The 13279-nt window shown below is 40.2% G+C and overlaps 1 protein-coding gene across 5 annotated transcripts in view; it reads left to right on the forward strand.

The window, feature by feature from the left end:
- LOC141160834 (putative methyltransferase DDB_G0268948) overlaps positions 1-13279 on the forward strand; it is a 223611-nt gene that overhangs the window by 118565 nt on the left and 91767 nt on the right. For 4 of the 5 annotated variants that reach the window (XM_073645629.1, XM_073645630.1, XM_073645625.1 and 1 more), the window contains 3 exons: positions 1761-1924; positions 2022-2235; positions 5476-5576. In XM_073645629.1, the coding sequence (XP_073501730.1) occupies positions 1761-1924; positions 2022-2235; positions 5476-5576 (479 nt within the window). The remainder of the gene's footprint in view (positions 1-1760; positions 1925-2021; positions 2236-5475; positions 5577-13279) is intronic. The other variant, XM_073645628.1, reaches the window with a different exon arrangement.

The raw sequence follows: 13279 nt of genomic DNA on the forward strand, positions 1-13279 counted from the left end.
ATCAGACCATAGAAGTGAAGGTGACAGTAAGACGTTTCGGCCACTACATAGGCCGTATTCATTTGGTCGCTACTTAGTTATGGTTCTGTTGCCTGTCAGCCTGAGGGGATCTGCAACTGTAAGGAGATGGTGCCTAAAATAGGGCGAGGTTCAAGGTTCCAGTATGGAGGATGGAAGAGTGGCGTTCCCACGCCTTGCTGCCTCCTGGGTTCCCTCTTATCCCGGGCTTCTTTCCGTGTAAAAAATGCATAGTGTGCAAAACCATGCACAGCACCAAACAAAATAACATTAAAAGTGAAACCAATGAATTTATTATAAAAGATCATATAACTTGTTCCAAGAAGGGTGTGATATACAGCCTCAAATGCCCTTGTAATAAGTTGTATGTGGGACGTACCATCCCCCCAATGAGCACCAGAATAGATGAACACTGAAGAAATATCAGGAATAAATTTGAAGGTCACCCTGTATCAAAACATTTCCTGGACAAGCATGGAGGCTCCACTGAAAGTATCCAAGAGGCGGGCATGCAAGTGGTACCAAAAGATTGGAGAAGGGGTGACTTCATTAAGCAGATGTCTAGAGCAGAGAGCTACTGGATATTCCAATTAGATACTTTGAGATCGAAAGGCCTCAGTAGTGAAATTGAATTGTTTGCATTTAATTAATATAACCAGAAAACCACAAGCCATAAATAGCCTGATTGATTGACAAACAACATCTGCACTAAATTCAGAAACCTGAAACTAAACCGAAAAAAAAATCAACTTCAGAATAAGTTGGTATGCATGCAAAATAGGAGCATATTCACATTGGGCATTAAACAGACAAAATTTAAGACAGAAACAATGAAGTTTACGCTTTTATTTTTTTTTCGGTTTAGTTTCTGAATTTAGTGCAGGTAAGGGTGTTTTCTCCCTTTCTTTTGAGCTGAACATTACATTTAAATAGCTTCCCATTTGCTGTGTTTGGGACCTGGTCCTGCTCTGCCCTTATTCACATTGACATCACTATGATGCATGGTAAGGTTTTAATACAAGAGCTTAGCACCATCCCAAATTTGGCTACACCTTGACACTCGTGGGATGGCATTTATTTATTTATTTTTAAACAAAAACTGTGTTATATGCCCCATTGCTTCTATATATTTACCTACAGCAGGGTACATGTTCATTTTGTTTCTGTCTTAGGTTTAATCATAGTACATGTCTAAACTCTTCAGCTTGTCTGCGCTAAAAATAATAATAATCTTTATATAGCGCTAACATATTCCACAGCGCTTTATAGACATTATCATCACTGTCCCCATTGGGGCTCACAATCTAAATTCCCTATCAGTATGTCTTTGGAGTGTGGGAGGAAACTGGAGAGCCCTGAGGAGACCCATGCAAACATGGGGAAAACATACAAACTCCATGCAGATGTTGTCCTTGGTGGGATTTGAACCCAGGACACCAGCGCTGCAAGGCTGCAGTGCTAACTACTGAGCCACCATGTTGCCTAATATGCATAAGCTGGATACAGTTCTGGCAAATATTTTCCTATTGTGGATCCTGATGGCCATATTACTGATGCTTCGGTAAACAAGCAATTCTGTAGGAATGTGTACTTAAAATACAGTACATTGGAGCAATGTAAGTGCAAGTGAATGGGCAAAAATACCAAATGATTGTACCTACTCTTTACATCTATAAGTATAATAAACAATGTATGCGGAAAGAATTCTAGCTTTGCTAAGTGTACTCTACCCCTTTATAAAGACAAATGGACGGCCCCTTGAAATGGCGGTGGATGTTGGCTGCGGGACTGGACGTTACACTTTACCTTTAGCTCCTCACTTCAAGAAGGTCCTGGGACTAGACATCAGCGAATCCCAAATAAATGTGGCTAAACAAATGACCTTGGCAAAAAATGTGTCATACATGTGAGTACTAAACTGGATTTCCTAATTTTTTTTCTAGTATAATGAGGGGATTAGATGGCATAAGTGACATTGGCCATCATCTGTCCTCTGTCTGTAGGGTGGCTCCAGCTGAGAACTTGCCCATGAAGGATGCCTCCATGGACCTGGTACATGCCGGACTTGCTGCACATTTTTTCACAATAGACCAGTTTCTCGATGAGGCTGTTCGAGTACTGAAGACAAGAGGATGCTTGGCTTTCCATGGTTTTGAACCACCCACTGAGCTTGAATACAAAAATGTGTCAAATAACCTGAGTGTAGTGATGTCAGAGGTAACTTACTGCATACATATAATTTACGTAGCATCTATACTCATTTCCCATTGTACAGTAGAACTGAATCCTACTCGAATATTGACAAAATGTATTTATTTATTATTTTTGTAATTCGCTTCTGCACAGATTCAACAAAATGATTTGCTCTGGCTGACATAATGCTGGACTACAAATGGGCATGAAAAAGTAAAAAAATGTGCTTATACTCATTTTACTGCTCACCTTTTAAGGCTCCTCATCGTCCTTTGTCACAACTTTTTATCTCCCCTGCCAAACACTGACTCCCTGGGCCTCTTCACATTAGGCCAGGACTTCAGGCTTGAAGAGGTCCAGGACAGTTCTTTGAACGCACGCAGAAGGGCATGGGGCACATCATTACATTTTGAACTTATGTGCGCTTACCAAGAAAGGTCCCCAGCCCGGCATGAAGTTGTCCGGGGACTCAACGCAAGCGAGAAGGTTAATAAGATGTGACACAGAGGGGCTAGTAAAGTGAGTGTAAGATTTTTATAAATATTCTATATATCTTACGTTTATTATAGGATCTAGAGACCTCTCTGGGCATAATAGGGGACATTCAATAACTTATATGCAAATCAAATTTCCCGTGAAAATTTGCTCAAATAGGCAGATTCAATTTTTTTCTGATCTGCACACAGTGGCGTAATTAGAGTCTGATTGGGCCCAGGGCAAAATTTTGACCTAGGTCCCCGCATGTTGGTCAGATATATGGGCCCTTGTAGTGTTCTAAATCCTATAAGGACATACTTGCTGCACCCCCTCCCCCATTATGTAGTAATGCCTCCCATCCTGTACTAATGTCCCCCATTTTGGGCTTATCCATGTATACAGTTGTGCTCAAAAGTTTACATACCCCGGCAGAATTTTTGCTTTCTTAGCCTTGTTTCAGAGAATATGAATGATAACAAAAAAACTTTTTCTGCACTCATGGTTATTGGTTGGGTGAAGCCATTTATTGTCAAACTACTGTGTTTTATCTTTTTAAATCTTAACAACCAAAAACATCCAAATGACCCTGATCAAAAGTTCACATACCCTGGTGATTTTGGCCTGATAACATGCACAGAATTTGACACAAATGTGTTTAAATGGCTATCAAAGGTAATATCCTCACCTGTAACCTGTTCGCTTGTAATCAGTGTGTGTGCATAAAAGCTGAGTGAGTTTCTGGGATCCAGACAGACTCTTGCATCTTTCATCCAGCCACTGACGTTTCTGGATTGTGAGTCATGGGGAAAGCAAAAGAATTGTCAACGGATCTACGGGAAAAGGTAATTGAACTGTATAACACAGGAAAGGGATACAAAAAGATATCCAAGGAATTGATAATGCCAGTCAGCAGCGTTCAAACTGTGATTAACAAATGGAAAATCAGGGGCTCTGTAAAAACCAAACCACGGTCAGGTAGACCAACAAAAATTTCGGCCACAACTGTCAGGAAAATTGTTCGGGATGCAAAAAAAACCCCACAAATAACATCAACTGAAATTCAGGACTCTCTGAAAAATAGCGGTGTGGCTGTTTCAAGATGCACAATAAGGAGGAACTTGAAGAAAAATGAGCTGCATGGTCAAGTCGCCAGAAGAAAGCCATTACTGTGCAAATGCCACATAGTATCTCGCCTACAATACGCCAAACAGCACCGAGACAAGCCTCAAAACTTCTGGAACAAGGTAATTTGGAGTGATGAGACCAAAATTGAACTTTTTGGCCACAACCATAAACGTTACATTTGGAGAGAGGTCAAGAAGGCCTATGATGAAAGGAACACCATTCCTACTGTAAAGCTTGGAAGTGGATGTTGAGCCCTGATGTTTTTGGGATCTGTGAGCTACAAAGGCACAGGAAATTTGGTAAAAGTTGAAGGAAATATGAATGCGGCACGTTATGAGCAAATACTGGAGGCAAATTTGCATTCATCAGCCTGGAAGCTGCGCATGGGACGTACTTGGACGTTCCAACATGACAACAATCCAAAGTACAAGGCCAAGTCGACCTGTCTTTGGCTACAGCAGAACAAAGTGAAGGTTCTGGAGTGGCCATCTCAGTCTCCTGACCTCAATATCATTGAGCCACTCTGAGGAGATCTCAAGCGTAAAGTTCATGCTGGAGGCTTTATGCCAAGAAGAATGGTCATCTTTATCATCTGAGAAAATAAAGAACCTTATCCACCACTACCACAAAAGACTTCAAGCTGTCATTAATGTTAGAGGGAGCAATACACGGTATTAAGAACTGGGGTATGTGAACTTTTGAACAGGGTCATTTGGATGTTTTTGGTTGTCATTAATATTTAAAAAGAGAAAACACAGTAGTTTGACAATAAATGGCTTCACCCAAACAATAACCATGAGTGGAGAAAAAGTTTTCTCTGAAACAAGGCCAAGAAAGCAAAAATTCAGCCGGGGTATGCAAAATTTTGAGCACAACTGTATTTGTCCCCCATCCTCAGACGCACATCCAGCTGAAATATGTGCTGGCGGGCCCCCTTCCCACATGGCCGCATTCACACCCTCTGCGACCGCGATTGCTACACCCCCGCCTGCTCATCTCTACTAGTGTCGAATTCCTTCTCTAAAATACTGTCCAACAATCTCTGTACTAATAGTAGATCCCTTATTTGAATCTCCTTTGAAATAGATTTAAAGGTTTATTGCCATCGTCATAGCTAAGTGCTTGTAAAAATCAAGCTATTTTGTAATTTATTGCTTAATATCCAAAAAATGGCTGCAAATTTCATTAACATTTTGGTTTTCAGCTCATTGATTAAAGAAACCAACAATAGCTGCTGTCTAGCTTGTAAGCATGGTGCTGAAGCTGGCCAGGATTTGGAGTCAACCGCGCGCTCTAGCAATCTTGCCCAATTTAAAAACAGTACTACAAGCTTAACCAAAAAGTAACTGCAAGCACTGCTTATTTTCAACTGCCTAGCAGCGGTGGTCAGCTTCCAAGACAACGAGCTGTAAAAAGGGTTAAAACCTGAACAAGGCTGAAAATATTAATAAGCAGTAAATTGCTAAAGTACTTGTACTTTCAGCCCTGTCTGACAATATCCATTTATGAAGATGGGAATAAACAAAGTAAGCACCAAAAAAGGGCTGTCTTGTAGCCTTGTTAAATTGAGGTCTCAATGTTGTATCAAAACTTTGGCCCTCTAAAAGATTGTGGCCAGTCAAACCATGTTAAAAAGCATCAAGATTTTTTTTTATTTTGCAGGTGTGTGATACATTGCTACACCATACTGGAAAATGTGCAGATGAAATGTTTTATCGGTACCAAAATTTATTTGAGGCAGTTCCACTAAAAGACAAGGAACAGTAAGCTTTTTTTATTTAATGTCCACTCTTCCATTTTTGCACAAAGGTTTTATAAAACCACTTTTTAGAGATACCATTAGAATATTTTTTTTGCTTGTTTTTATAACTATTATTATATTTATTTAAAATTCAAGTCATTATTTAGCAATTTTTTTTACATATTTGTACTTTACATTGAAAAATGAAATACATTTGTAACAATTAGGCAAATTATTATATCTTGTGCTCACAAAACATGGTGCAATGAAGAAGGAAAAGAGACAGGTTGAAGTCACAGAAATGGATGATGATTTTCACTCTGCAGATTTTCCTAGAAATTATGTGTTTCATATGGATTTTTCTGTAGATTTCTTGCATATCTCACCCTTTGCATTGCAACAGTTAAAATGTAAAAACTTTTAAAATGCATAAAGTATCTTTTTACTATTTATGAATAGAGATGAGCGAATGTTTTAATATTCAGATCAGATTACAATTGTTGACTTTGCAATATTTGCCGATTTATTTGTCAAATATTCGTCGAACATTGCTGAATGCCATTGGATTCAATGGGGGGCAAAAACAAACACATACACAACACCTCCAAACGGGCCCAAAAGCTGCCAAAACATCAAATTAGGGGCAGACACCAGGAAAGTGCCATCAATTGACCCAGAGTACAAGTATTATAATTATTATTTATTATTATAGCGACATTTATTCTGTGGCACTTTACATGTGGAAAGGAGTCACCGACTGGTACAAGAGGAGAGAGGACCCTGCACAAACAATCTACAAGGGATGGGTGAGAATACTGTAGGTCAGGGTACTGCAGCGGTATGCTAGAGCGAGGATTACCGCAGATTGTACGCTTGTCAAAAGAAGTGGGTCTTCAGCTTCCTTTTCAAGGTTTCCACGGTAGGCGAGAGTCTGATGTGTTGGGGTACAGAGTTACATAGTAGGGGCGATGCATTGGACAAATCTGCTGAGAGCCTAAATGAAGGTAAGCTTCATGAAGGAGCTCACATCTGATCAGATTAACCCCTGCACTGCTAAAAGAAGCCGGCACCGATTAATATGAATGCGAAAGGCTTCTAATGAGTGAGGAGTGGGAAGAATCAGACGCTGCGATCCTCTGGCTCCTCTTTCACAGTAAACCCCTGACACTTTGCAAGCTTCAACACAAGGTTCACAAGGTAAACAGCAGCGGTGATTGGTCTCCTAGACAACAAGCTAACTCCTTTATGATGATAGAGGCCACCATCTCCTTAGCTGCTGCTGGTACTTTTCTATGGGAATGAGCTTGTATCCATCCAGCCAGGAAAATTTCCAGTGAATTATGGCACGCCATGATATTAGCAGTGCACCCAGTACTAGAAGCGAAGCCATCTACAATTTCCTTCTCAGGAATTTTATTTGGTAGACTGGCTGCCCAAACATTAGTTTCTCACAAAGGAGCTAAAGACACTGAGTGGCAGTAGATGCAAGTTTCTTCAGCATGTTAGATGTCAGAGGGAGAACCAAGAGGGCTGCATGGTGGTTCAGTGGTTAGCTCTGCAGCTAATCCCAGCAAGGAAAGCATCTACAAGGAGTTTGTATGTTCTCCCCGTGTTTGTGGGGGTTTCCCCCCCCAGGTTCGCTGGTTTCCTCCTCAGTAAAAAAGCAGCCATACAGTGTCTGAGAACATTCACACAGACTTTTCTTAGCCAGGGCTTCTTCTCGGCTGGGTTGGACAGGCCAACCAGAGAACCGGACAATTCTCCGGTGGGCATCAGCTTTTCCTTCAGGAGAGTTCAAAGCGCAAACCTTGCAGCTGCTATGGGGCTCCTGAGCGGGGGAGAAAGGTGGGCCCTCAGAATCAAATCCTCTGGTGGGCCCAATGTTCTTCAGTCTGACACGCTTCTCAGTGAGAGTTGAGGTGTTTTTCACCTCAGCCATATTCTTTAGGTAGGTGAAAGGACTGGCATAGAGGGAAACCGTATCTACTCCCAGTTGCCATTTCTCCCAGAAAGTCCTCTAATGCAGCTTGTTCCATAAGCAATGGCAGCCCGTCCAACATCATCTCACACTTCTGGTGCTTAGTCACACACACAGATCTTTCTTTACGCCTTGAGTTTGATGACTACAGAGTTTGGAAATGGCCTGATCTACAATGCGTTTTGAGAAATAACGTGCATAAGCAAAGCCACGGTTTAGGCTACTGAAGGTCATCATTAAGGGAAACTCATACAGCTTTCCCACAGACTGAAAGAGGGGTATCAAGACTCCTAGACAGCCAAGACTTCGCTGTCCTCACCAAGAGGATGACTGTCAATGTTCTTTTCCTCCTCCTCATTATCACTCAATCCGCATTGAGATGAAATGAGGATGGGCTGTGTAGCATCACCCTGTATAGTTCCTTGCTTCGCTTGCAATACCTCCTTTTTAATTGTGAGCAGCAAGTGTTTCAGTAGACAGAGAAAAGGGATGGTGACGCTAATTATGGCGTCATCGCCACTCACCATCTTGGTTGAGTCCTCAAAGTTTTGGAGGATGGTACAGATGTCAGACATCCATGCTCACTCATCAGCTCTTATATGCGGAGGCTGACCTGAATTCCAACGGGAGTGTTGAAGCTGTACTCAACAACTGCTCTCTGCTGCTCACAAATCCTTCCCAACATCTGCAATGTTGATTTTCAACGGGTGGTCACATCGCACACCAGTCGGTGAGCTGGAAGCTGCAAACGCTGCTGAAGCACTGCGAGCGTGGCGGAAGCTGTAGATGACTTTATGAAATGGGCACACACGCGGCATACTTTCACAAGCAACTCTGGCAGATCTGGGTAGGTTTTGAGAAACCTCTGCACCACTAAGATGAGCACATTTAATGCTCGCTCATCACTAATGTGTAGTCCTCTATGAAGAACAATATCAGCACCAAAAAAATTAAAAGATGAAATGTAGCCTGATTTATATACCACAGTAAGAAAACCAATTTTGATTTTATCATGTGTACCACTGTGACAACAATATCTGCACCAAAGAATTAATTTCACTAGAGTAGAACTAGTTTAATGGGACCCGACAATTCTTCCGCTACAGCCAACCCAGCATATGGAGACCCAACCAGGAGTGTTCACATTTCAAAAAATTACAAAAAACAGGGGGAGGGGAGGGGAAAGGTCAGCTCACCGGTTCTGTGATTTAAGACGCAGTATGGAGGTCTGCAGGGAGAGCCTGGAACTTGGCTGAAGATAAATATAATGGCAGAAGAATCCAGCGGATGAAAAAGTAAAAACCTTTATCATATCAAGTTAAAAAATAGCAGCAGTGCACACCAGCAAGTAGCGAAACCTACACGTTTCAACCTAAAAAGGTCTTAATCATGGCTGTGTCTGCTAAGTTAAAGCTTCTATATAAATAAGAACAACACAGATCACATGCTAAAAACGGCCAATCACATATCCACATAGATTATGAACAAGGAAACACCTGTTGCATTTGTATCTCTCATGTTCATAGTGAATTGCAGAGTATACCTGTGGACATGTGTCACAAACAAAATAATAAACTAATCACAAATGTGAAAGCCCATATTATATTAGGTACATTCAATGGATACACATGCTTGTATAAAACTGGAGCAGAAACCATCATTATATATACGTGTGTAATTATACGTGAGGCAGTCACATAAGTCCGACAATGAGAAATTTCACATGTATTGCAGGATCAGATCCTGTCTGACATTCAGACCATGTGGTGCCCTGGTGTTCAATCGGAAAATCCAAAAGGATAAATTACTTCAGCAGTGTCACAGTTCATAATATTATGGATTTTATAAGTTATCCCTGTAGAAAACGAAGTGAAATTTTTAGACTTGATCGTATGGATGCAGGAGACACATTTATTGCCCCCACATTGAAAGAAATCTTTTAAGGATAACCACGTTTCAGAAGTTGGGGGGGGGTGTATGATTGGAACAAACTGGGTGATAAAATTGATCCTATTGTGGATGCCTTCTTAGCTGTGTACCTCACACCGTGAGTGATAGTTTTTTTTTCAATGTGGGGGCAATAGATGTGTCTCCTGCATCCATGCAAATGGTTTCTGCACCTGTTTTATACAAGCATGTGCATCCATTGAACGTACCTAATATAATACGGGCTTTCTCATTTGTGATTAGTTTATTTTTTTATTTGTAACACATGTCCACAGATATACTTTGCAATTCACTATGAACATGACAGATACAAATGCAACAGGTGTTTCCTTGTTCATCATCTATGTGGATATGTGAATGGCCATTTTTAGCATGTGACCGGTGTTGTTCTTATTTATATAGAAGCTTTATCATAGCAGACATAACCATGATTAAGACCTTTTTAGGTAGAAACACGTAGGTTTTGCTACTTGCTGGTGTGCACTGCTGCTATTTCTTAACTTGATAAAATAAAGGTTTTTACTTTTTCATCCGCTGGATTCTTCTACCATTATATTTCAAAAAATTAGGGCCTGACACCACCATTTCCGTGGCCAACAGATTGAAGATGGTGAAGTTCAATCTCTTCGCTTTGTCATGTGTAGGAGGAAACAATATTTTACGTGACCACAGGGCCGGCCTTAGGGTATATGGCGCCCTGTGCGAAATCCCTCTTGGCGCCCCCCCCCAAAGAAAAAAAATTAAACTCATGTAGGTGAAAACAACAAGTGCATTTTTTATTAATCAAATGATCAAGTAATAACAAGCAACAAAAGTTGAACAGACGGTCATTATAAAGTATAAAGTGTTTTGAACAGGTACAATTTTTATTTCTGAAACAATCAATTTCAACCATAAAATACACATTCAAAGTGCATTGCAAAGAGTCCCAAATGAATGTGCTTAGAAAATAACTTTTCGGGCTTTTGTTCTTGCAAACTCATCGATAGTGGTGGTCATGTCCAGACTCTGAAGAATGTCATTTTCAATGGACAGGACTGCTAAAGCTGTTAGTCTGTCATCTGACATTGACGACCTCAAGTAAGTTTTTATCAGTTTTAATTTGGAAAAGCTACGTTCTCCTGAAGCCACCGTGACAGGAATTGTCAGCAAAATACGAAGTGCTACCCACAGATTGGGGAAAGTGTCAGTCAGACTATTTTTGTTTATGAAGTTTAGCACATCAAGAGGATTTATGGTATCACTAGGTAAAAGACTTTGAATGTGGTAGAATTCCTGGGCCAACTCTTCTCCGTTTACGTCAGATTCAGTTCCACTAACCAATGCAGCTTGTAGATTTAGGCAACTTCTTGTCAGGTCTTCTCTAGAAAAACTATTATTTTTTATGTTGTATAAGAATCCCCATACTCCGTTATGGTTTTCTAATTGTTTGAAGCGCTCCTCCAATGATGCTGACGCTGTGTCTACTAAAACGAAAAAAAAATCTACCTTGAATTTAGATTGCGGGTCTGTTATTGCTTCGTCCCGTCCTTCATAACTAAAACTAGCTTTCTTCACTCTGATGCGCTTTTCTGGCCTAAACACTGGCTCCAAATTCAAATTCTCAGCAATCTCCTTTGCACTCTGCAGTGCCATGTCAAATCCTTTTTCACGAAAGTTTCTAATAAATTCTAGACACTTGTGAATTAGTTCTGTCACTGTACTGAGATCAGAAGTTTGTCTTTGCATGGCTTTACTTACGATATTTATTTGAAACAATATGTCATACCAAATGATAAACGACATGATAAACTTAAAGTCCGTAATCTTCTGAGCAAGAGTCTTGGCTTCAAAAGATACATTTGGCTCAACTCTCTCTTCCTCAGATAGTGCAATTAGTGCCTCATGTATGTCTCCTAAATGATAACGAAAGGGTTTAAGGCAGTCTATTCTGCATTCCCATCTTGTAGTAGACATGGGTTTCAAAGTCAGACCTGAAATATGGTCAGTCAAGATTTTCCACCTTTTAACAGAGCCAGAAAAAAGAACATAAATACACTGGATTAAACCAAAAAGGTCCTTTGAGTCTTTACTAGATCTTGCTGCATCTCCAACCACAAGATTAAGACAATGGCATCCACATGGTACAAAGACAGCACGAGAATTTTTCTCTAAAATTTGAACTTGAACACCGTTGTGTTTTCCTGCCATATTGGCACCATTATCGTAGCCTTGACCACGACAATTAGTAATATCTAAATTTTTCTCACTCAGAAAGTCAAGAAGGGCATCGGTCAATCCCTTTCCTGTTGTGTCTACAACATTTTTGTATCCAATAAAATGTTCCTTAATTGTGTATATGCCACATACTTCATCCAAAAAGCGAATGGTAAATGACATTTGCTCCTTGTGGCTTAAATCAGGGGTGCAGTCTAGTATTATAGAGTAATATTTAGCCTGGTTGCAGCGCGTTACAATGTGGTTAATGACTTGGCTTGCCATCAGAGCAATAATTTCATTTTGAATAGTTTTACCACAATAGTGGTCTGATATTTCTTTGGAGACAACACGATGCAGGTGTTCTGACATCACTCTATCAAACTTTCCAAGTACCTGCACAAACCCCAAAAAGTTTCCATTATTGGGGGTAAAAAGACGATCAGAACTTCCTCTGAATGCCAAATTGCGTTCTGCAAGAAATTGAATAATACATACAAGCCTTTCCAACACTCCTCTCCAGTGTTGTCTTTCTCTATTCATAAGAGTTTGCATGTTGGAATCTATTGTTGTATTCGTCTTGAGCCGAACCTGAGTCTCCAACCATTTACGTTCTGCTAAAAAATGATTTGGTGAGGACTCGTGTGATTTTAATATAGATGATATATGTTGCCAGTCTTGAGATCCATCTAAAGCAAGAGATGACCTTGGTTTTCTATCAAATAATTTACAACAAAAGCAGAATACTTTGTTTGCAGATTTTGAGTAAACCAACCACTGTCTCTTGCAGTGTTGTCCATTAACCAAAACTCTCTTATAGAATTTAGCAGAAAAGTGACGGTCATTTGAATCTTTTTTAAACTCCATATCTGTTATATGAACAGGCCCAGTTTCCACAACATGATCTATAACTTTGGTAGTCAATGAAGGCCATAGAGCGGGATCAGTGTCAATCAGTATTAGATCTTGATTGCTTGGAAATTCTGGGATATCAGTTTCCTGGTGACCAGTGCCTGTGTCAGCTGCAGAATGTTCCTCTGGATTTTCAACATTTTCAGTTAAATTTTCTAAAAATTGAGGATCCTCTGCTATCTCTGATTCATCGTTTAGAGAGCCATCAGGGTTTGAAAATTGTCCTGACGTGGAAGGTTCATCCAAATCGATTTCTATTGGACCTTCTCTATGTGTCGCTACACTTTCATATTGTTCTGCAGCTGTCTCTTTAGAAGAGCATTGGTCGCTGGATTTCTGAAAAAGCTTTTTGAAAGACTCTGCACATTTTTTGTCTTCAACTTCTTTAAGTGCTTTTCGTTTTCGATTTTGTGCTCCTGATAGTTTTTTGGGGCCCATAATTAAACTGAAAAATGTATATAATAATAACACTATTATTATTGAAACTTAAATATTCTAAATATTCTTCATCTTTTTATTATAATGCAGCAACAAAGAACAGATAGTCAGGGAACTGATCTTCTACCAACAAAGGCTGTCCATTTATGATGGGAGTCGTAGTTTTGCAATGGCTGACTCACAGGGTGGCAATGGGGACATTGGGGGGATGTCTGTCTGTCTGCACCTTATTGTTAACGTCTTTATTCAAGTTT

Source organism: Phyllobates terribilis, unplaced genomic scaffold (genome assembly GCF_046119375.1).
Source record: "Phyllobates terribilis strain yellow unplaced genomic scaffold, ASM4611937v1 Scaffold_9__5_contigs__length_417890890, whole genome shotgun sequence".
NCBI classification, from domain to species: domain Eukaryota; kingdom Metazoa; phylum Chordata; class Amphibia; order Anura; family Dendrobatidae; genus Phyllobates; species Phyllobates terribilis.